General features: G+C 49.2%; 1 protein-coding gene across 7 annotated transcripts in view; it reads left to right on the top strand.

The window, feature by feature from the left end:
* LOC146871232 (ATP-dependent chromatin remodeler CHD8-like) overlaps positions 1-25,080 on the top strand; it is a 2,388,691-nt gene that overhangs the window by 508,266 nt on the left and 1,855,345 nt on the right. For all 7 annotated transcript variants that reach the window (XM_085650618.1, XM_085650635.1, XM_085650640.1 and 4 more), the window contains exon 10: positions 3,177-3,314. In XM_085650618.1, coding sequence (XP_085506744.1) covers positions 3,177-3,314 — 138 coding nt within the window. The remainder of the gene's footprint in view (positions 1-3,176; positions 3,315-25,080) is intronic.

The following is a 25,080-nucleotide window of genomic DNA, read 5'->3' on the forward strand; positions in this document are numbered from 1 at the left end:
CCACGATAGACACTTCCAAAGCTCTAGCATACCCCAATCCAGCCAGGATAGCCAGTATGCAAACCATCACAAAATGTAAACCCCAACACTACCTTCCAGCTTGAGTGTTTATGCAGCTCATAGGAATGATGGCGTCTTGCATTTTCATAGTACCTCATGCAAGACTACAGATGCACCCCTTACAAGAATGTGTAGCATGTCTGTGGAACCAGGCTCCAGGTCAACTTACAGATCTTTTGTTGGTGGACAGCCACACATCACTCTCTGCAGTGGTGGAACACACAAAACCTTTCCAGAGGGCGGTTGTTTCTAGAGCCAGTTCCACAGATAGTGCGAACAACGGACGCATCATTCACTGGCTGGGGAGCACATCTCCTAAACCACACAATCCAGGGCAGGTGGACCACTCAACAAAGTGCTCCACATCGATCACCTAGAATTACCGGCAATATTTCTTGCATTAAAAGCATTCCAAGCACATCTCCTCAACAAGACTGTCCTAGTCCGCACAGACAATATTACATCAATGTATTATATACAGAAACAAGGAGGAACACATTTGTTGCAGCTGTCTCATCTAGCGCAAAGCATATGGAGATGGGCCATTCTGCAGAACATATATCTTCTTGCAAAACACCTTCCAGGAGTCCACAATCAGATTGTGGATCTGCTTGGTCATCAAACACAGCAGATACACAAATGGGAACTTCATCCTTAGGTTCTTCAACCATTTTTCCAAATGTGGGGTCACCCAGACATAGATCTGTGCACCACACTCGCAAACGCAAAATGCCCAACCTTCGCCGCCAGGTTTCCACACCCGTTGTCCAAGGGCAATGCGATATGGATGAACTGGTCAGGCAGATGCGTACGCTTTTCTGCCACTCCCACTCATTCCGCTAGTAGTACACAAGCTCAAGCAACAGTCTCTCAAGATGATCCTAGTTGCTCCCACATGGGCATGGCAACCGTGGTTCACAGCACTCCTCGAACTCTCTATAGTTCCACACCAAAAGCCAAGTCTCTCCCCAAGACTGCTGATGCAGAACCATGGAGAGACAAGTCACCCAGATCCAGCACAGCTGAATCTAGCAATCTGGCTCCTGAAGTCCTAGAGTTCGGTTACCTTAACCTCCCACCGGACTGTATGAACATTATCAAAGAAGCCATATGCCCTACTACTAGTGCTTGCTATGCAGCCAAATGGAAGTGAATCGTCATTTACTGCAATAACAAAATTTACCTCCTAGATACTTCCCTTCAGAACATCATTTGCTATTTTCTGCATTTCCAAAGATGTAATCTTGCATACTCATCGATAAGATTACATCTGGCTGCCCTAGCCGCCTACCTGCAAAACAGACATTTGTCATTGTTTAGAGTACCCGCAATAAAAGCCTTTATGGAAGGCCTTAAAACGATAATTCCACCCAGACTGCCACCCTCTCTGGTTTGGAACCTAAACATTGTCCTTACTAGACTCATGGGTACCCCATTTGAGGCTCTATACAAATGTGAATTGCAGTTCCTTACATGGAAAGTAGCTTGTTCCTAAGACACTTTTCCAAACCACTGCAACCGATACAGGTGACCACCGCTAGGGAAGACACTGCTGTACAGTCTATGCAACAGTATAAATTCTGCAGCTCGTATGCCTTGAAAGGAAAATGCTACTTACCAGTATGCATCTGTTCTTGGTATGTAGAGCTGCAGAATATCATGCGTCCACCCACCTCCCCGGATCCTGTATCTGTTCCAGTGTGATCTTACTTGGATACATTCACATGGACATCTTTTCTGTTTCCTACAAACTCCATCATGACGAAAAACAATCTGAGGATGGAGTCGATGCCCATGCGCACTATCGTCCAAGGGAGTAGTCACCTATCTCGTGACTACAAAATACTTCTTCCAAGACAACAAGGTGCAAGCATCCGAGCCCAACACCAGATGGCGATCTATGCAAGAGTATGATATTCCGCAGCTCTACATTGCAAGAACAGATGCATACTGGTAAGTAGAATTTTTCTTTCTCCCATAGGACTGCATTAACTGCTCTCTTGTGAAAATTGTTCCTAGTGTGTAGTTGGCTTGTATGAAATCTTAAACTGCATATGTACAAAAACAATATTTACCTAACTTTTGTCTAGGAAATGACCTAGTGTGATACCTAGGCATATCACACTGAGTATAAAAAGTAACTTAAATTCAAACTGTTTTTCATTGCTTAATTCCTGCAAAGTACTATTACACTTGGCCGTACCAGTAATGTCTTGGTTCTAGAAAAATAAATCACAACTAAATATTATTTTTTTTGCAATTAAATTGGTCTGAGTTCAGTCTTTGAGTGTGTGACATTGTTTCTTGCTTGAGTGTGTACAATAAATGCTAAACACTACTCTTTGATAAAACCTTAATGCTCGCCCACACTACCATGATTAGAGAGTGAGGTGCTATCTACTTTACATCTACCTACCTTTGGGGTTCCACTGGACTCTGTGCAGACTATACCTTTCTTTGGTATAGTACATACGATCCAGCTTCCTACAACCCCCCCCCCCCCCCTTCTTTGTTCAAAGATTAGCTTTTGACCTGCTCTGTTTACCAAGTATTCTGTTACTCCTCATTACTGCATTTGGATTTATGATGGTAGAGTTGCACAAGAGGGCCCAACAGAGTTAAGGACTTCATTAGAAATATTAGTTACTACCTTCCGTCAGCCACAGCTTTAGTGACTAAGGGTTGTTCAGTCTGTCTCGGCATGTGATCAACAACAACATATGTTGCAAATAAAAAATGTTACTCTCCGCTAAGGCTCTCTTTGATGAAGAATTGTTGTAGATGCACATGCACATGTCCACCTCTCCTCCTATTGGAAAGAATAGGGTTGTTCCTTGCTTTCTTAAATGAGCTTACTTTACTTCACCTGAATGGAAATCCTTGTTCCAAAGGAGGGAAAATTCTCCACTTACTCTAATAAAGCATGAGGAAGGATTAAATAGAATGAAGCCGCAGTGGTCATACCATATCCCTTTGAGTTTTCCTGTGCCTTGTTTAATGTGCTGGGGATGTTTTCTTTCATCTCATGTTTTCTATCTTGTACTTTTTCCTTTCCCATCTCTTCATGGGTTCCTTGCATCTTTCTTTTTGTCATGGTTTCTTGTTTGTTATTCCAGGCGGTAATCTATTACTTGGTGAAATGGTGCTCTTTGCCATATGAAGACAGCACCTGGGAACTAAAGGAGGATGTGGATGAGCTCAAGGTTGAACAGTTTAAACATATCCAATCGCGAACCCCTGACATCAAGAGAGTAGTGAGTATTCCTGTCAGATGATTCTTTTTTATCTACACTGTCCAAGTTTTAATTGAATAGAATGCAGAGATTGATGTAATCACCATAACTTAAAAATTGACAAATGCAAGCTGGTTTGTTTTTGTTACAGAACCTGTTACAGTGTCTCTAACACAGTTTTCTTGTATTGCCTTCTCCTGTTGAAAGATAATGTTCGAGGCATGTGAGCTGTAGATTACGTGCTTTGCATAGCTCGCCATCTTGTGTTGGGTCGCGATGTTTGCACTTTGTTTTTGTTCGAGGAAGTCTTTTCCAGTCCCGAGGTAGGTGACTCCTCCTTTCGGTGATAGTGTGCATGGGCATCGGCTCCATTGTTTGTTTTTCTTCCGCCATCGGGTTTGGATGTGAATTGCTGTGCTCCGGTTTGGTACCGTATCTCGGGTTCCCTTCGCGCAATCCACTACCCTTGACGGTATTCTCTCTCATTTGCGTTTCCCATTCTCCGCGTATCGTTTCGTTCGGAAAACTCGTGGAGGGCCGTTGGGCCTACAGGTGCCTGGCTCGCTAGCAGTCGATAGAACGGACTCCATTCAAGCTCTGTCCCGGGTGTCGCGCTAAGTTTCCACGTACAGACCTGCCCGAAGTGTGCAACCTCTCTTTGTCCCCGGAACACGGCAAAAAAGACTGCGACACGTTCCGATCGTTTCGATCAAAGAATACACTTAGTGACCGCCAGGCTCAACGTCATGAGATGCATCACCAAGGTGGCTCCCAACCGGGCATCTCCGGCGAAAATTCCATCCAAGAAGAAACCCAAGCTCAAGGAGCCGAGGAAGAAGAACATAACTCTATCTGAAGCCGACTCCGTCATGGAAGAGGAGGCGCAAGTTACACCGGGTCAGCATACTGGGAGTACAGAAACCCCATTTCCCCAACAACACAAGACAAAAAATGTTGTGGTCCTTCCTCTAGCTGCTGGCCAAGGTCGGCACCGAGAAAAGGTTTCGAGCACCCTGCCTGAGGGCCCGACGCTGAAACGCAAAGAGAAGCCTTCCGGCTCGGGACTGAGTCTGCCCCAAACCGGTGCCGAAGCAAAATCATTGGCGCCGAAATCCAGGCATTTCCTGGTTTATGTTCCATCTTCGTGGAAGTCTAAATCTTCGGTACTGGAGAGTTTGGAGCCAAAACTTTCGACCCTGAAAACAATAAGTAAAGATAAAAAGACTCGGGCAAAAGTCCCTCGATCCAATGTTCCACCTTCGGATCCGAAACAGAAAGAACTGGTTATTAACCCAGATACTGGACATATTCATGCGAAACTGCCTGAAAAAAGGAAACTGAGCCAACAGGATGAGCACCACATGCCCCTGAAGAAAAGTAATGTAAGTAAACCCACTAATTCACCACTATCACCTGACCCAGAGGATGAAGGGGATGGGGATGGGGATGAGGATAGGCCACAATATGTTGACCCGTGGGAGTATTGATACTGACCCTCATACAGATTCTGAACCTGACTTATACCCGTCCATGTCATCACCACCTCACGAGAATATGAATACATTGAGCTTTACAGAGCTGCTCATTACCATGGGGAGTGACACTCCATAAGGAGGCTTCTTGTTTGAGACCTTAATTTCCTCACATAAAACTACACATAAACTGCCAATGCTTAAGGGGATGCTTAAACATGAAGATGAAGTTTTCATGTAAGGGCAAGAATCATCACTGTGAGAAAGTGGCTCTGTATATACTGTTCCTTAATAGGTACAGGGTGTACAGAGTCCACAGTCCCCAAGGGTTTGACAGAGGCTAAAGTTAGATATAACCTTACTCTCTAAAGTGGTAGCTTGGTCGAGCAGTAAGGCAGTATCAGAGGACAGTGTAAAGCATTTGTTGTCCACACTGTCAGCATATGGTCTCACACAATCAATAACTGAACTCTAGGCCAATGGTTTATATATAAAAAATATGTGCTTGTTTTATTTTAGAACCAACAATAGGTATTAAAATATACTTTCTCAGAATGAGATGATTTATATAAATACTTTTGCAATATGCAATTGACTTTTGTAAACCGTTACAAGTGGTTGCAATAGGCAACTCTATTTTAAACTCAACAATGCATTGAGCTCAATGGAAATTTCAAGTTATTTGCAACAGATTACTTTTTGGATTACTTTAGGAATTCCAGGACTGGATCCTAGATTCAGTCCTGGGCCATTACTCAGAATCAAGTGATGAAAGTCGACTTAATTGCTGTAATATTTGTAAACAATATTTAGCTATTTTAAAAGTTGACACTTGGAAAATATTTCAAAGAAAACAGTCAATGATTCCCTATGGAAGAAAATTCAAGTTGCAGGTACAGTATGTTCTCGTTACTTTTGTAATCCAGTACTGGGTGCCTAGACTCAGTACTGAGACCTTTATCCAAAACAGGTAAGTAAGTAATTACGTTTTCAGATATTATACGATTTTTAAAGAATATTTAAAGATTGCAGAAATTGACACTTAGAAGAAATTTCACAGAAAAACAGTCAATGATTTCCTATGGAAGAAAATTGGGTTACGGGTAAGTACAGTTGTAAGTATTTTTCAGAGTCAATGCTGGGCACCAAGATCCAGCACTGGGAGCTCACCTAAGAGCAGGTGAGTAATTTCAATTTCGTTACTCGGCTGATTTTTGGTGAATATTTTAAGATTTGAAAAGTCCACAATTAGAAGAAATATAAGGAAAAAGGCAGTCAATGTTACCCTATGAGGAAAATTGAGTTATCGGTTTGAGGATAAGTACTCGACTGGCAGAGTTTAGGTTCTGGGTATAGACTCAGGGGTCCCCCAGGGTCAGGTACGTACAGTTCGTTCACTCTCAGTGGCACTAGGGCGGCCGGGTGCAGAGAGAGTTAGGCCCAATGTTATCCTATGAGGGATAGGGGGGCCTTGGTTGGTGACTGCTGACTAGCAGGCCACGCGGCTGTGGGAGCTGGGCTCCTGGTCACTTACTCAGGGCAAATGGGGAAGTAGATATGTGTAGAGGTTGCACTGCCAGGGCCACTCGGGCCAGTCGAATACCCAACAGCAGATAACTCAATTTTCTCCATAGGGTAACATTGACTGGTTTCTTCTGAAATTTCTTCTAAGTGGCAGCAATACCCTTGCGTGTCGCTAGCCGTCTGCGGCTCCGTGTCCGTTGTCGGCGCCGTGCGCCGGGATGACATCGTCAGAGTACTTAGACGCCGCCCTCGCGCGCTGACGTTAGTTCTTCTTTTTTCCGCGCCAGACAGCGCCGATCCGGGAAGAGCATACCCTTTTAGTCATTTTGTGACTAAACTTTATTGACTCTTTTGGTCACTCTGTCGACTCGACTCTGGTACCAGTAGGATGCCTGGTTTCAAACCCTGTGACTCCTGTCACCGACTGATGTTGGTTACGGACCACCACCGCCGGTGCCTCTACTCCCTTGGGGCCGACCACGATTCCGAGTCGTGCCTCGACTGCCGGGCCCTGACTTCGATGGCTAGGCGTCCCTCAAGCTACTGAAGTTAAGGCAGTCGGCTCCGTGCCGTTCACGGTCCCGGTCGAGGAGGAGGTCGAGGGACCGGTCGCGGAGCCGCAGTCACCACCACCACTCGTCTGGTTCAAAGTCTTAGGGTAAATCGAAGAACACTAAGAAGTCCAAGAGGCGACATCGCTCTTCCGACTCCCCTAGCCGGTCGCGCGACTCGGCTGAGGATTCGGGTGGTGCCACCCGCGCGGCTCCGTCGGAGCCTCAGGAGTCGCGTCCGTCCCCATACCCGCCGGTCCCTGGGACCGATGCGACTCCGGCGGAGGTCAGTGCCTTCCTCTCGGCCATGAGGGGCCTGGCTCTGCCGTCTGCACTCCTTCGGGACCCGCGGGCTCGACTGGGGGGGTCTAGCGAGCCGGTGGCTCCGGCGCCGACTCCGGTTCCGACGCCGCAGGTCCTCGCGGGATCCAGGCCTGGATCCCTGCCGGCGCCCGTCGACCTCACGACCCCTCCGCCGGCGCTGACTCCGGTACCACCTCCGGCACCGCCTTCGGACGATGCCGTTCTCTGGTTTGGTCCGGGCCCGGCGTCGGAGCGGCGCCACACGGCGCCGCGTCCGACACCGATGGGTGGCAATTTCATCTTCCGCCCGGCTCTGATCATTAGAGCTGTATACCAGGAATCGGATGAGGGTGACGACTGGGAGGGGTCTGAGGACCCTCTGGTCCAGCAGGGCCAGTTATCACAGGACTGGGCAGATGAGTTGGGGGATGCCAGTGGTCTTTATACCTCCCCTGACACTGGCTTCATCTCTCCTCCGAGCGTGGCTTCGGAGGAAGGTGCTGCGCAAGGCAGCCAAAGCCCTTGGGCTAGAGCTGCCTGCTGTGGCTGTGAGGACTAACCTCCTCACCGAGGTGCTCCATCCGACAGCAAGCTCCTCGGAGCCTCTGCTGCAGTTTAATGAAGCATTACTGGACGTTCTCAAGGGCATCTGGTCCAAGCCCTCCACAGTGCCTCCTGTGGACCGGAACGTACCCCGGCGCCACCGTCCTGCACCGGGCGACCCCAGCTTTCTGTCCCTCCACCCCACGCCTGAGAGTCTGGTTATCCAGGCCTAGACTTCCCAGACCTCCTTCCTGTCTGCTCCCCCGGATCGGAAATCCAAGAGACTTGAGCAGTTTGGTAAGACTCTGTTCTCCTCCCTTAGTTTGGGACTGCGGTCTGTTAACACCGCTTGTCGCTTGCACCGTTACTCCCACTCCCTGTTGGATACGGTGGAGGACGTGCTGCCCCTGTGTCCGGAGGAGGGTCGGACACTGCTCGCCCAGGCTCTTGTCGAGGGGCGGGATGCAGATCGGCACGCTATCAGATGTGGACTAGACACTACTGACTCACTGGGTAGGGCGATGTCGACCACAGTGGCGCTCCGCCGCCACGCCTGGCTGCGGTCCACAAGTTTTTCGGGGGATGTCCAAAGCACCATCATGGACATGCCCTTCGATGGCGGTCGCCTTTTTGGCGACTAGGCGGATAGTGCGCTGGTGCGCTTTAAGGACTCCTGGGCTACGGCCAAGTCCTTGGGCTTCTCGTCCCCGCGCCCGCAAACTTCCGCTTTTCGCCCCTTTCGTGGCCAAGGAAGGGGCGCCCCCTCACGTCCGCCTAGCCACAGGCCGCAGACTCAACCGCCACGCGGTCGCGGACGTGGATTCTGCTGAGGAGGTACAGGGGGACAACGTGCTGGTCAGTCCACATCTACCCCGGCAGCATCCGCCTCAAAGCCCTGCTAGTCCGTGCTTTCAGGCCCATTTAAAGCCAGTGGGTGGCAGAGTTCGCCATTACCTGCTCCACTGGCGGTCCATCACATCGGACAGGTGGGTGCTACTCCCTCCCCTTCGAGGCGACCCCGCCAGCCATGCCACCGCAGTACCACCGCATGTCGGGGATCACTTGAAACTTCTACAGGAGGAAGTTACGGCCCTCTTGGCCAAGGGAGCCATTGAGCGTTCCTGGTCCAGAAGTAGGTCGTGGTTGTTATTCCCACTACTTTCTGGTTCCCAAGAAGGGCAAATGGGGCCTACGCTCTATCTTGGACCTCAGGAGTGTCAACGCCTTCCTCCGGAAGGAGAAATTCAAGATGCTCACCTTAGTTCAGGTTCTGGCTGCCCTAGACCCTGGAGACTGGATTGTAGCGTTGGACTTGCAGGACGCTTATTTCCACATCCCCGTCCTGCCGGCCCACCGGCGTTACCTGCAGTTCACGGTGGGCCAGGAGCATTTTCAGTTTACCGTGGTCCCCTTTGGCCTCACCAGTGCCCCTCGGGTATTCACGAAAGAGATGGCGGTGGTCGCAGATCATCTGCGCAGATTGGGGGTTCCAGTCTTCCCCTATCTCGACGACTGGTTGTTGAAGGCGGGCTCGCCCCAAGCAGTCGTCTCCCACCTCCCAGACTACGGCCGACCTCCTGCATTCGCTGTGGTTCTCCATCAATGTGCCGAAGTCGCATCTGAGTCCCTCCCAGAAGCTCCTCTTTATCGGAGCGGTTCTGGACTCTGCGCAGTTCCGGGCCTATCTTCCGGAACAGCGGGTCCGGGATATTCAGGCTCTGATTCCCATCTTTCGGCCTCTGTCCCGGGTTTCAGTCAGGTTGGTGCTGCGGCTTCTGAGTCTGATGGCCTCCTGCATCCTGTTGGTGCATCACGCCAGATGGCGAATTTGGACTCTGCAGTGGGACCTGAAGTTTCAGCGGGCCCAGCATCGGGGCAACCTGTCCGACCACGTCCTGATCTCAGAGGGCACGGCAAGACAGTTGCAGTGGTGGCTCACAGACCGCGATTGGGTCAGAGGCAGATCCCTCTCCCTACCCCAACCGGAGCACGTAGTGGTGAGATGCGTCTCTCCTGGGATGGGGGGGGGCCACATGGGTGAGGCGGAGATCAGAGGCCTCTGGTCTGCGGCGGAGTCCCGGCTCCATATCAACCTTATGGAGCTGAGGGCGATCCAACTTGCACTGAAGGCATTCCTTCCCTCTGTCCGGGGAAGTGTGGTGCAGGTGTTCACGGACAACACCACCACCATTTGGTACTGCAACAAACTGGGTCGTGGACCCTTTGTCAGGAGGCTCTGCGCCTCTGGACATGGCTGGAACATCAGGGCATCACCCTGGTGGTTCAACATCTGGCGGGCTCTCTGAACGCCAGAGCAGACGAACTCAGCCGCCGGTGCATGATGGATCACGAATGGCGTCTACACTCGGACGTGGCGCAAGGCCTTTTTCGGCAGTGGGTAGAGCCTAGGTTAGATCTATTCGCCACCGAAGAGAACACGCAATGTCAGCAGTTCTGTGCGGTGGAATTTCCAAGGCGGCACTCGCTCAGACGCTTTTCGTCGCAAGTGGAGTTGTGGTCTGTTGTACACCTTTCCGCCTATACCACTTCTGCCCCGAGTGCTGAAGATCCGGCGCAACCGGGCCCAAGTCATCTTAGTGGCTCCGGATTGGGCACGAAGGTACTGGTATCCCGAGCTACTCAGTCTGTCAATCGATCCCCCGATACGACTGCCTCTTCAGGAGGACCTTCTGTCGCAGCAGTAGGGGACAGTCCTCCACCCGAACCTGTCCAGTCTCCACCTCCATGCTTGGAGATTGAGCGGCGGCAGTTGATGCCATTTGACTTGCCTCCTGAAGTCTGTGATGTGATAATGGCAGCCAGGCGTCCCTCCACAAAAACGGTATACGCCTGCAGGTGGAACAAATTTGTGGCATGGTGCACCGCAAAGGCTGTGGATCCCCTTTCCGCCCCTCTTTCTGAGGTTCTCCTCTTTCTTCTTTCTTTGGCCCAGCAGGGCTGTGCTCTGGGCACCCTCAAGGGATACCTTTCGGCTATTTCTGCTTTCTTACGGCTTCCTGATCAGGCTTCTCTTTTTAAATCCCCTGTTGTTTCTCGATTCTTTAAGGGCATTACTCACATGTTTCCTCCTGTCCCTTTCGTAATGCCTCAGTGGGATTTGAATCTAGTGTTGAACTGTCTGATGTGCGCTCCCTTTGAGCCACTTCATAATTGTCCCCATCGTCTCTTGACGCTTTAGACTGCTTTCCTGGTTGCCATCACCTCTGCTAGAAGGGTGAGTGAGCTCCAGGCCCTCTCTTCTCAGCCTCCTTTTCTTTCTGTCCATCCGGACAAAGTTGTTCTCAGGACTTGCCCTTCTTTTCTCCCTAAGGTGGTGTGAGAAGTTGGCCTGATGTATGATGTCACTAGTTCTAGTGTACACCTTATATCAGTCCAAATACCCTTATGGTGATTGGTTGTAAAGTCAACCTTATAGACCAGCTATCCTAGTGGTAGCATGGACAAGAGCAGTCTTAGGCTAAACTCTGAATGGCATGTGAAGCCAGCTGTGATACCATATATAATCCCTTGAATACCAAATGAAAGGACACCACAACAGATATATATATAAAATAAAGTGTATTTATTCTAGTCAAACCCTCAGCACTCTTTGAGATAAGAGGTAAGTACAACACAGTCTTATTTAAGCATACATTAAGTCACACAGGTAAGTAATACAGTTAGGCCCTAGGGGCCACGCAAACCATATACTAAGTAAGTGGTATAAGAACCACTGTCACGGAAATAGAATAGGCCTAGGCCTAGGGAATCGCTGGGGCTACACTACACTAGCGTTAGTTAGGAAGTGGGAGGCCCACGGGATTCGTGTGCAGAGTGGAAACACTCACGCGTAATGCGTAAAAGTCAATAGCAATAGTACAGTTTAGAAAACGGTAGATTTAGGACACTTCCGGAGTAGCTAGGAAGTTGAGACTTGAAAACTAGACACTAGGATAGTCACTATCCTGATGAGCACCGGAGTACCCAAGTTACCTAGCCCACAGGCTGCGGGTGCATAGGGGTGAAGATGCGTCGTTTTCGTCGTCGACTCCTATGGATGCCTGAAGAAAGATGCTGACAGGCAGTCAGTGAAGAGTGTCCGGTGGATCCCAAGGCTGGGATCAAGAAGAGAAGAAACCTGCAAGCAGAAGGGACAGAGTCAAGGTCACTAGCCAGTGACCACGTGGAACCAGGAAGGAACCAGGCGATGTCGTGAAGATTGCAGGTGAAGGTGAAGCTTGTCGCTGCAGCCAGGAGGACCAGGAAGCGTCGAGGACGACCAGGACCAGGAGGCGAGCTGTCCCACGAAGGCTCTTGCTGTCGGCGGCGTCGAAGTTGGACTAGGACTCACCAAGCCTTGGCAAGCGGAACCCACGAAGAACGGAGGACTTGCTTCTGGTGCAGACCAGGAAGGTCTGGGGTGCTTCTTCTTTGCAGAGAAGCGGGAGCCAGTCTGGAGGAGCCAAACCAGCGCAGAAGATTTCAGGGAGCGTCGTCACAAAGGCCACTAGCCAGCGGGCAAGCAACCGGACAGACGCGGCAAGCAGGAAAATGCAGAAGGGCCCCACGCAGGACTCGTGGAGTGTGGGGGGCTGATCTTCGGTGCAGATGGTGCTTGGGGTTGGGGCTTCTCAATCCCCGGTGCACAACTTCGAGGGTGCCTCAGAAGCTGCGCTGGAAGATACTAGCCACTTTTCCCAGGTAGCCGGTCCCACGTCTCTCGTCGCCTCCACGGATCTCAGCTCGGCTGTGGATGTGGATGTGGATCAGGGTCGGAGAAGTCTGGAAGTCAAGGCTCTGGTCGGGCTCTGCAGTCGGTCCCTCGTAGAACTTCAGCAAAGCAAAGGGTAGTCTCTTGATGGTGCCTGTTTGCAGAGGGTAGCCACTCCTTGGCCACAAGGGAGATTCTTCAGTCTTCTTCTTTCGTCGAATGCCGAAGGTCCAGAGTTTCTGTTCAAGTTGCAGGTTCAGGATAATCTAATCTCCTGGGGCCCAGCTACCACTCTTATACTAATCTGGGGGCTGGGTTGCCTGCTAGGTCACGCCTTATGGGTGGGACCTGGGAGGGGGGTGGTTACACCCCCTTCCCTTTGTCCAGTTTCGCGCCAGGACTGGGGCTGGAGTGCCCCAGCACCGGATTGAACTGGACTATGCACGGGACACCTTGTGTGCCCCAGGCATGTCTCATTCCTTTCAGCCCTCCCTGCTCCAATACACTAAAGTCTGTCTGGGGAGGTGCTAGCATCTCCCCAAGCAGGAAACCTATTGTCCAAGCCTCCCTTGCCGGGATCACTCCCAGCAGCAGGAGGTCAGACTCGTGTCTGTGGCAGCAGCATCCATTTTGTGATGCTGGGGCTCTGGTTAACTTTAACCGGGTAAGTAGGTTACAACATGTCTTCTCCCTCTAGAAGGGAGGGATAATATCCTCATCCCCAGAAATGGGATGGGGGTATTATTCCAAAGTGTTAGACACCTTACACAACATGTTTTGATAAAGCCAATCCATAGTTACCATAACCGTCTAAGATTATAAGGCACTTCAAGAGTATATGGTAGGCTATATCATAGAACAGCTATAAGGACCTGGTTCCGAAAGCTGCAGACAGGCTCAGCTCATGCTAGAGCACCATCTCACATGTTACCAAGCACTCTGCCTCCAGGATTGTTAAGGCCTGCCATAGGAGTGACTGATAGGTACACGTGTCTATATGTAAGTTAGGTATAGGAATACTACACCTAAGCAAGGGGTGATTACACGACCTTGCCCCAGCTGAGTGATCAGCCAGTTGTGTCTGATTGGAAGGCCAGACCAGGGGTGGCATAATACATGCTGCAGCCCCTGGGAGGCCTAGGATACACCTATGCCCTGGGTACCTAGGGTACACTGTACAGGGTCCAATAAGGTGATCCTTACCAATTGTGTATGTACCTAGGAGTCCATTTTAAAGAGAGAGTAGACAGCCTGAGACCCTGAATGGCAGGATCTCAGGCCAACTAGGTCGAAAAACCAGCTAGACACTAGGCAAAAAGTTGGGGATAACCATAGTCAGATATCCACCTTCCTACAACACGCATGGTTGAGAATCTCAGGCTTCAAGCCGGAGATTAAGAACAACATCTTAAACCAACCAGTCAACCCCGACTACTTATTCGGCCCTGAGGTTGACACTACCCTCGAGAAAATTAAGAAAGACACTGACACTGCGAAATCAATGGGGGCTCTGCAGACGCAGCAGTTTCGTAGTGGCTCCTTTCGTCGCCCCGGGAATAGAGGAGCAGCTAGAGGTCAGGGGTCACAGCACCAATACACTAAAGGGAGCACACAGAGTACCTACGATAAAACCAACAGAGGTGGATATCGTGGCTCCAGCACCAAGGGCAGAGGACGTGGTTACGGCAACACCAGGTCCTCCCCCAAAAACAAACAGGGACGCCCTCTCCCTTCCCCCCGACCACATAACACCTGTCGGGGGGAGACTCCAGCGGTTCCTGTCCGCGTGGAAAACCATCACCACAGACAGGTGGGTCAGGGACATTATCCAGCACGGTTACTGTCTCCAATTAACGTCCACTCCACCCAACATATCGCCAAAGCACCGTCCTATGTCCGTAGAGCACTTGGCATTATTGCAGCAGGAAGTGCTAAGTATGCTGCAAAAAGGTGCAATAGAGGTCGTGCCCATCGACCAGCAGGGGACAGGGATGTACTCTCTGTACTAATTAATCCCAAAAAAGGACTGGTCGCTCAGACCTATACTAGACCTGAGACCCCTCAACCAATACATTCTCTCAGAGCATTTCCATATGCTCACCCTACAGCAGGTTCTCCCGCTACTCAGTCAGGGAGACTTCCTAGCCACACTGGACCTCAAACATGCGTATTTCCACACACCCATACACCCATCACACAGGAAATATCTCCGGTTCACTATTCAGGGACATCACTATCAATTCAAAGTTCTCCCCTTCGGAGTGACAACAGCACCCAGGGTTTTCACCAAGTGCCTAGCTACGGTGGCTGCACATCTACGGAGACAACAAATTCACGTCTACCCTTACATGGACGACTGGCTTGTTCAGGCAAAGTCAGCCCAGCAATGTGCCAGCCACATGTCCCTCACCATTCACCTTCTTCACAGTCTGGGATTCTCACTAAATTACCCAAAATCACATCTCCAACCCGCACACGTACGACAGTACCTGGGCGCGACCATAAACACTCTGGCAGCCACAGCTCAGCCAAATTTAGTGAGGATCAACAGCATGCAACTGCTGATCTCAAAGTTCAAACCTCAACACTCCCTTCCTGCGCGAGTGTTCATGCAGTTGATAGGCATGATGGCCTCCTGCATTTTCATAGTCCCGCACGCGAGACTACATATGCGCCCGCTTCAGGAGTGCTTAGCACGTCAATGGAATCAGGCTCACGGGCAATTAAAAGACCTAGTGTTGGTGAGCGGTCGGGCATACAACTCTCTGCATTGGTGGAATCTACAAAACCTTTGCAAGGGCCGACCGTTCCACGAGCCTGTTCCACAAATAATACTGACAGCGGACGCCTCTCTCCAGGTTTGGGGAGCTCATGTACTCAATTACACAGTGCAGGGACTATGGACGACACAACAAAAGAAGATGCACATCAACGTTCTGGAACTGATGGCAATCTTCCTAGCCATGAAGGCATTCAAAGTACACTTATGCAACAAAGTCGTGTTGATTCGGACGGACAACATGACTGCCATGTACTACATACAGAAGCAGGGAGGAACACACTCTCCACAGTTGTCTCATCTGGCTCAGAGCATGTGGAAGTGGGCCATTCAGAGGAACATATTCCTCATGGCGGAACACCTCCCCGGCAAGGACAACCAGATGGCGGATCTGCTCAGCAGACACAGCCACCAAATGCACGCGTGGGAGCTACATCAGTCAGTACTCCAACCGTACTTCCAACAGTGGGGTCATCCAGAGATAGACCTATTCGCCACACACGAAAACGCAAAATGCCAAAGCTCATGTACTCACTTTCACAGTGCAAGGACTATGGTCAACCCAACAAAAGAGGATGTACATCAACGTTCTGGAACTGATGGCAATCTTCCTAGCCATGAAGGCATTCAAAGTACACTTGTGCAACAAAGTCGCGTTGATCCGGACGGACAACATGACTGCCATGTACTACCATACAAAAGCAGGGAGGAACACACACTCCACAGTTGTCTCATCTGGCTCAGAGCATGTGGAAGTGGGCCATTCAGAGGAACATATTCCTCATGGCGGAACACCTCCCTCATGGCGGAACACCTCCCCGGCAAGGACAACCAGATGGCGGATCTGCTCAGCAGACACAGCCACCAGATGCACGAGTGGGAGCTACACCCGTCAGTACTCCTACCGTACTTCCAACAGTGGGGTCATCCAGAGATAGACCTATTCGCCACAAACAAACGCAAAATGCCAAAGCTTTGCTGCCAGGTTCCCACATCCACAGTCACAGGGCAATGCGATATGGACTAACTGGTCCGGCAGATTTGCGTACGCTTTTCCCCCAGCGCCATTAATACCGCTAGTGGCACGCAAACTGCGACAACACTCACTGACACTCATCCTAGTTGCTCCCACATGGGCGCGCCAACCATGGTACACCACCTTTCTAGAACTTTCCGTGGTGCCGCATCAAAGGCTGCGGATCAAACCCGCACTTTTAACGCAGAACCATGGCGAAATTCAGCACCCAGATCCGCAACAGCTGAACCTGGCAATCTGGCTCCTGAAGTCTTAGTGTTTGGCTACCTAAACCTGCCACCTGACTGTATGGATATCATCAAGGAGGCCAGGAGACCCACTACCAGAGCTTGCTATGCGGCTAAATGGAAGAGGTTTGTCATTTATTGCAACAACAATGACATTAACCCGCTGGACGCATCCATTCAAAACATCATCTGTTACCTCTTACACCTATACCGATGCAATCTGGCATACAACTCAATACGTATCCATTTAACTACAATAGCAGCCTATCTCCAAAACAGGCAGCACCTCTCTTTATTCAGAGTGCCTGCCATCAAAGCCTTCTTGGAGGGACTCAAACGAGTAATTCCCCCAAGACACCCACCAGCACCGGTGTGGAACCTCAATTTGGTCCTCACCAGACTAATGGGTCCACCCTTCGAACCTCTCCATTCATGTGAGATTCAATTCCTCACCTGGAAAGTAGCTTTCCTAGTGGCAATAACTTCGTTAAGAACAGTTAGTGACCTCCAGGCACTAACCATTCAAGAGCCATTCATACAGGTTCACGCAAACAGGGTTGTACTACGTACTAACCCCAAATTCATGCCCAAAGTGATATCGCAGTTCCACATGAATCAAACTATTGAACTGCCTGTTTTCTTTCCAAATCCACAGAATGTCGCAGAGAGAATGCTCCATACACTAGATGTAAAGAGGGCCCTCATGTACTATATAGACAGAACTAAGGACTTTAGGAAGACAAAAACACTTTTCGTTGCCTTTTCTCCACAACACAAGGGCAACGCCATTTTCAAAGCAGGTATAGCCAGATGGATCGTTAAATGTATTCAAATTTGCTATCTAAAAGCTAAAAGCACATTAACGATTCCCCCACGAGCCCACTCAACACGAAAGTTAGGGGCGTCCATGGCTTTCCTGGGAAACATTCCTTTACAGGAAATATGTAGAGCAGCCACATGGTCCACTATACATACATTTACCAAATACTACTGTGTAGATGTACACTCAAAACAGCAGGCAGCTGTAGGACAGGCTGTTCTCAAAACTCTTTTTCAGACTGCTGCAGCTGGCACGGGTAGCCGCCGCTAATAGGAGGTACTGCTATGTATTCTATGCACAGATATGAATTCAGCAGCCCACATGCCTCGAACTGAATATGCTACTTACCAGTATGCATCTGTTCTTGGCATGTAGGGCTGCTGACATTTATATCGCCCACCCTCCTCCCCGGCGCCTGTAGCAGCTGCAGTTCTCAGAATTACTGTATAGCATGGTCATCACTTACTGTATCTACTCCATCACTGCCACAATGGCGAAAAACAATCTAAGGATGGAGAGGATGCCCATGCGCACTGTGGTCCAGGGGAGGAGTCCCCTATCTCGTGATACTTCGAAGACTCTTCCAGGACAACAATGTGCAATCATCCGGACCCAACACTAGGCGGCGATCTATGCACATATATGAATGTCAGCAGCCCTACATGCCAAGAACAGATGCATACTGGTAAGTAGCAAAATTCAATAACATTTGTAAAAGCCCTTCCTTCCTATTTTGAAAAGAGACACTGACACTAACATTTACAGATTCATTATTGATTTACGAGAGGTTAATAAAATTGTGGTGCCCCAATACCCGGTAGTCTCTGACATCTCGACAGTTCTTACTATGGTTCCTCCTACTGCCACTACATTTAGTAATTGATTTGAAGAATTCTTTCTTTTCAATACCTATTCACCCTGATAGCCGTTATTTGTTCGGCTTCACTTTGAATAATAGATCATTTTGATTCTGAAGAGCTCCACAGGGGTATACAGAGAGGCCTAGCATTTATAGTCAGGCATTGTAAAGACAGCTTGATTCCTTCCTTGTGCCGAAAGGGGTGGCTCTTATACAATATGACGATGACCTCTTGCTGGGTACCCATACCCCTAACCAGTGTAAAGAAGGAACGCTGTCCTTATTGTCATTCCTTGCCTCTCATCATCACAAAGTCTCTAGGAAGAAGTTGCAATTTTGAAGACAGCAGGTTACCTATTTGGGTCACTGTAAAAAACTGGCTCTATATATACTGCACCAAAGTGAGGTACAGTGTGTATAGAGTCCAAGAGTCTCCAGAGGTAGGCAGAGGTTAGTTACATAGAACCTTACTCTCTAAAGTGGTAGCTTGGTCGAGCAGTAAGGCAGTATCAGAGGACAGTGTTAAGCATTTGATGTACACACTCAGTCAGCAAATGAATTCGCACACTCAAGAAGTGAACTCTAGGCCAATTGTTTTTGTATAAAAAATCTACTGTTTATTTTTAGAACCAAGCAAGCCTTGAACAGGTAAGCATTAAATACTTTTCAGTAATAAGTTACTGGATATAGAACTGTTTGAAAATGCAGTAGAAATGGTACTTTGATTTACAGGGGAGCAGTGTGAGAAAGTGCAATCTTTCTTACATGGTATGCCCCCACTTTTTGCTGAATTGCTGAATGTGCTTTGAGTGTGCCCTGGACTCCTGCCAATCAGGTGCCCAGGGCCTATGTTCCTTACCTTAACACATAAAACCCAAATTGGCAAACCCTGGCCACATGTCAGCCCCTGGTAAATGGTACCCTAGGTACCCAGGGCCTTATGACCAGGGAAAGCCTGTAAGGGCTGCAGCACTCATTGTGCCACCCTTAGAGGCCCTGTACCCTTACACACACACTGCCCTTGCAGGCTGGGTGTGTGGGTGCAAGACAAAGCAAAGAGTCGACATGGCACACATCCCTGTGTGCCATGCCCATCACCTACACTGCCATGGCATATATCAGCCACCCCTCTAGCTGGGTGCCCTATGCCAATGGTGTGGGCACAGGAGCAGGCGCCCTGTGCCCCTACAGTACCCAAGTCCATTCCTGGGCACTGTAAGTGCAGTGCTGCCATTTAAGAGTACATGGTGCTGAGAGCTCGTCAAACACAAACTCCACAGCACCATAATTGCAACACTGAAGACTGGGAAGTTTGGTATCAAACTTCTCAGCACATTAAACCCACACTGATGCCAGTGTGGGATTTAAATGTACCAAGCACCCCAGAGGGCATCTTAGAGATGCCCCCTAAAACCTAACCTACAATCCACGTCTGTTCTGAGGCTGCCTAGGCTGCCACACAGCAGACATGTTTCTGGACCCCTGGGTAGGAGAGCCCCTGCTCTCCTGGGCCTGCAACAATGCACATCCTGGGCGAGGTGCTAAATCTCCTCTCCCAGGATGGGCAGGGGGAAGCTTCAAAGGCATGCCGCCTCTGTGAGCTTCTCCAGGCCATTGCAACCCCCCACTCTGGCGGGAAGCTTGGCCGGAAACCCCAAATAAGGACAGGGGATGTGCCAGCCTGCCAACCCCACCCCTCAGGTGGGGGAGGCGAGGTGAAGCACATCTCCGGGCTCTCGCCATCTTGAAGATGGGAAGCCCTACCCTATCAGGACTAGGCTACTGCCCCCCTCCCACAGGAGAGAGGCAGGATAGGGGGTGTACCCACCCCACCCCAGGACAGGGACCCATTGGTCCCTGCCCTTCACCTACCTGTAACGCCCCTAAATATAGTATTTAGGGGGACCCTGAACCTTCCTATTCCAGATTCCAAAATCCGAAGAAGAACTATAAGAAAGAAGACCTGCCCTGCAGCTGCTAAGAAGAGGAAGACACAAACTGCTTTGGCCCCAGCCCTACCGGCCTGTCGACCCTCGAACCTGCTCCAACCCGGCATCTTTTGTGGCCAGCAATCTCTCCAAACCCCGGACGACCTGGCTACCTTTTAACTCTAAGCCCCTGGGACTCCCATGAGTAGAGGCTCTACTCAAAATCTACTTCTAATCCCTGGCAGCAACCCGGAACCGCAAACCCAGCGCACACTGCACCAGCCAAGCCTGGCCTGTGCCGGAGTGAACAAAGACCACGAGGACGACCCCACGGCGACTGTGACCCAGAGTCCGGCACCCAAGGACCTCCCTCGGCACTCCTGAAGAAGCCTGCAGTCTCAGAACAAGGTGCCCCCCCACCGTGATCAACAGAGGGTAAGATTTCCCGACACCAAAAGGCACCCCTGCACCCGGCGCCCCGCGGCCCCCTGTGCCCAATCCCGGGGTACCTACCTATCCTCCAACTACCCAACTTACCTCTCGAAGTGGTGGTGGCACCTGAAGAATCCTCGTCCCTGAGCTTGCAGTCTTTTTCTAAACCGGAGATTTCCCATTGAAATCAATTGAGCGCCCGAAGGCTCAAAAGCACCCAGCACCCACCCGCCCGAGTGGCCCTGGCAGTGCAACCTCTACACCTATCTACTTCTCCACTTGCCCTGAGTAAGTGACCAGGAGCCCAGCTCCCACAGCCGCGTGGCTTGCTAGTCAGCAGCCTCCAACCAAGGCCCCCCACCTCTCATAGGATAACATTGGGCCTAACTCTCTCTGCACCCGGTCGCCTTTGTGCCGCTGGGGGTGAACTAACTGTACCTACCTGACCCTGGGAGACCCCTGAGTCTATGCCCAGAACCTTAAGTCTGTCAGTCGAGTACTTACCTTTAAACCGATAACTCAATTATCTCCATAGGGTAACATTTACTGGCTTTTCCTGAAATTTCTTCTAAGTGTGGACTTTTCAAAACTTAAAATATTCACCAAAAATCAGCCGAGTAACGAATATGAAAATATTCACCTGTTCTTAGGTGAGCTCCCAGTGCTGTATCTTGGTGCCCAGCACTGACTCTGAAAACTACTTACAACTGTACTTACCAGTAACCCAATTTTCTTCCATACGAAATCATTGACTGGTTTTCTGTGAAATTTCTTCTAAGTGTCAATTTCTGCAATCTTTAAATATTCTTTAAAAATCGTATAATATCTGAAAACGTAATTACTTACCTGTTTTGGATAAAGGTCCCTGTACTGAGTCTAGGCACCCAGTCCTGGATTGCAAAAGTAACGAGAACATACTATACCTGCAACTTGAATTTTCGTCCATAGGGAATCATTGACTGTTTTCTATGAAATATTTTATGTCAACTTTTAAAATAGCAAAATATTGTCTAAAAATCATCACAGTAATTAAGTCGACTTTTATCACTAGATTCCAGGTACTGACCCAGGACTGAATCTAGGATCCAGTCTTGGAATTCCAAAAGTAATCCTAAAAGTAATCTTTGGCAAATAATATGAAACTTCCATTGAGCTCAATGCATTATTGTGTTTAAAATAGTGTTGCCTATTGCAACCACTTGTAACTGTTTACAAAAGTCAATTGCATATTGCAAAAGTATTTATATAAAGCATCTCATTCTGAGAAAGTATATTTTAATGCCAAGTGTTGGTTCTAAAATAAAACAAGCATATATTTTTTTAAATATAAACCATTGGCCTAGAGTTCAGTTCTTGAGTGTGTGAGACCATGTGCTGACTGTGTTCAACAAATGCTTTACACTGTCCTCTGATACTGCCTTATTGCTCGACCAAGCTACCACTTTAGAGAGTAGGGTTATATCTAACTTTAGCCTCTGCCAAGCCTCTGGGGACTGTGGACTCTGTACACCCTGTACCTATTTGGGAACAGTATATACAGAGCCACTTTCTCACAAGCAGTAGTATGCAAAACTTACAGTACATTGGAATGAATAGGCTTTTTCAATAAATTGCAGGTAAGTTAATTTTCAGGTTATCCAGTATTAGGGTATCTTTCATAGATTCACATGCCTGAATCATTCCCCGTCATCGGGATGTGAGTCCCCGGTACATAAATAAAGTAATGCCTCACTAGACATATAGAGTAATAGGCCACGGGTCTCACCTTAGCAACATATCCATGTCCTTTTGTAAAAAAAGGACCAAACTTTGGAGTGGAGCCAATCAGCTATCACCACCCTCTAGATCCTTCCTGGAAGGAGCTCTAGTCCCTCAGATTTTCTACTGCGCGTCGTGCTAAGGGAGTCTCCTCTGAGCTCTGCTCAGCTTTCCTTTATTGTGGATTTCCAGCGCTTCTTAATTCAAAATTCCATCTTCGGGGTGAAGTTCTCCAGTTCTTCATGGCAGATACTCCAAAGAAAGGCATTTTTAGGTCTTGTGCTTCCTGTGGAAAAAAGAGACTTCATGTGGACGACCAACACAAGGATTGTCTCTACTGCCTTTATGCGGATCACTCCTCAAAGGACTGTAAGGGATGTTGTACCTTTTCCTCCAAGACCCTCCAAGATCGTGAGGGACGCCTCTTAATTTGGCTGCAGAGGCTTAAAGACAAAGAACAAGTACTGTCTTCTGAGGAAAGTGAGGGCTCTTCCATATCTTCTCAGTCCTCTTAGAAAAGACCACGGGTGGCTTCTCCAGGCCCTTTGTCGCAGCCACCACAAAAGAAGGCGCATAAAGTCTTCAGAGGTCCTTCCTTAGGCTCTTTTAGCAAAGGTTTCTCCTTAGGAGGTTCTTCACACCTTCAAAAAGCCTTCTTCCACCCCGTCGACGATGGCTTCGTCGACGTTGGCTTCGACGATGAGAAAATCTCCATCTACGGAATTCTGTGTGACCTCGTCGACGGCGACTGTTTCAACTTCTGTTGCGTCTCCTTCATTATCCACGTCGACGACTCCATCGTCGACGGCCGGTAGGTCTGTCTCGTCGACGCTTCAGATAAAGAAGACCTCGTCGACGTCCAAATTGCTGTTGACGCTGCGATCGCCGACGACTCGTCGACATCCACTTAATCGTCGATGAGGACTCCGTCGACAACGGCTCCGTCGACGGGAACTCCATCTACCATGTTGCCCGTCGACGACTATACCATTGACGACAGCGGATTCCAACCTAAAAAGTACGTACGTACGTACGTACGTACGTACGTACGTACATCTAAAAATCACAAAACGTACGCTGATGCCGGCCCTGACTTCCCCTAGTAGGGTCCAGCTCTTGCCTCCAGCACATCTTTTGGAGGAAGAAGATTCTGATGATGGCAGTATGTTTCGGACGGCGACAAGCCCATCTCAACTTAACGTTCAGTATCAGGACAGTTCAGATTGAGGATCAAGTACAGAAAGATCAGGCAGTTTATCCTGAAGAATACCATCCGCCTCCACCTCCCATGGTTTGTCTGCCTTCATCTCTAGTTTCTTATCTGCAATTTCTCATTACGGACTATAAGCTGATATTTCCCACTTCTGCAACGTATCCCCTCCAGTTGTGTCTCCACTGCCTAGACCTTGGCCTCCACCTTTAAGTTGGAAGTCTGAGCCTGTCACTTGACCACCTCCGCTTTATACAGACGATGAGGAGGAGGTTCAACATGAAGAAGGGGAACTTCAAGATTCCCAATCTACTCGTGATGAATGGGACGATTATGTACTCCCCTGTCGAGCTTCCCCCGTGCCCACTCAAGCTGACTCGCCTCCTGAGGACATTGGGGGATTTCACAACATAGTGGAAAGAGCGGCACAGCGTTTTCAAATACCTATGCTTTCACAGCAGCAGGATTGCTTCTGCTATGATTTTAAAGAGCCCATAAAAAATCAGTCAGATCTATCCCTATTATAGATTACATATGGGATCAGGGTGTTAAGATAATGCAGAACCCTTCCTCGGTGCCTCCAGTATTACCTTGTCTGGATAAAAAATACAGGGCTCCAGATACTGCTCCAGCTTTCCTAACCGGACACCCTAAACCAGACATCACACAAGCTGCTCAGCAGAAATTGAAAAATCCTGCCGCTCTGCTGACCGCTCCTCCAGACAAAGAGGGTAGACGGCTTGATAATATCGGCATACGTTTGTCGTCAATGTCCGCATTAACAGTGCGTGCATCCAATTCCTTGGCACTGTTAGGACGCTATAACAGGCAGATGTGGGCAGATATTGCTCCATATCTTGCGGCCTTGCCAGATGACTCAAAGGAAGAAGCAAAAAAGATCTTGTTGGAGGGCGAACGTTCTGCATCCGAGATAATAGACTGTGCGATGGATATCGCCTCTACTGGATTTCGCCAACTGGCTGGCGCAGCTGTACTACGGTGCCAGGGTTGGTTGAAGACTAATTCGTTCCGACCGGAGGTACAAACAAAAGTTTTGGACTTGGGTCAGCTTCCTTTTGGTACACACATTGATGAAGCTCTGCAGGGTATAAAAAAGGATACTGACACAGCTAGGGCTTTGGGTACCCTCCAATTGAGGAACCCATCTTTTCAAGGCTCAAGAGGAAAAGGACAAACATCTGCCAGAGGTGATTACCAACACTGATCTTCCTTTTCTTCCACTGAGCAATATCGGCCTCAATACGAGCAACGTCAACAGCAATTCACCTACACTAAGTCTTCCTTTCATGGCAAAGGAGGTAGACAGAAAGACGCTGCTCGGCGACAATGATTTTCCACTACCGCCGGTCTCCAACTCCTCTCCGCCCTCAAAGGTTGGAGGAAGAATTTCCCACTTTCTAAAAAAAAATTGGAAACCAATAACGGACCGTTGGGTTCTGCAACTAGTTCAATTCGGACATTCACTAGAGTTCATTCAAATTCCTCCCCAAACCCCTCCCCGACCTATGCTTCACAAAAATGTACTTGCTCTGCTCCTGGAACTTTCACTTATGCTCCAGAAGGGAGCTATAGAAAGAGTTACTCTACGTCAAAGGGGGAAGGGATTTTACTCC

The sequence above is a fragment of the Triturus cristatus genome, chromosome 1_1 (assembly GCF_964204655.1).
Source record: "Triturus cristatus chromosome 1_1, aTriCri1.1, whole genome shotgun sequence".
Taxonomy (NCBI): domain Eukaryota; kingdom Metazoa; phylum Chordata; class Amphibia; order Caudata; family Salamandridae; genus Triturus; species Triturus cristatus.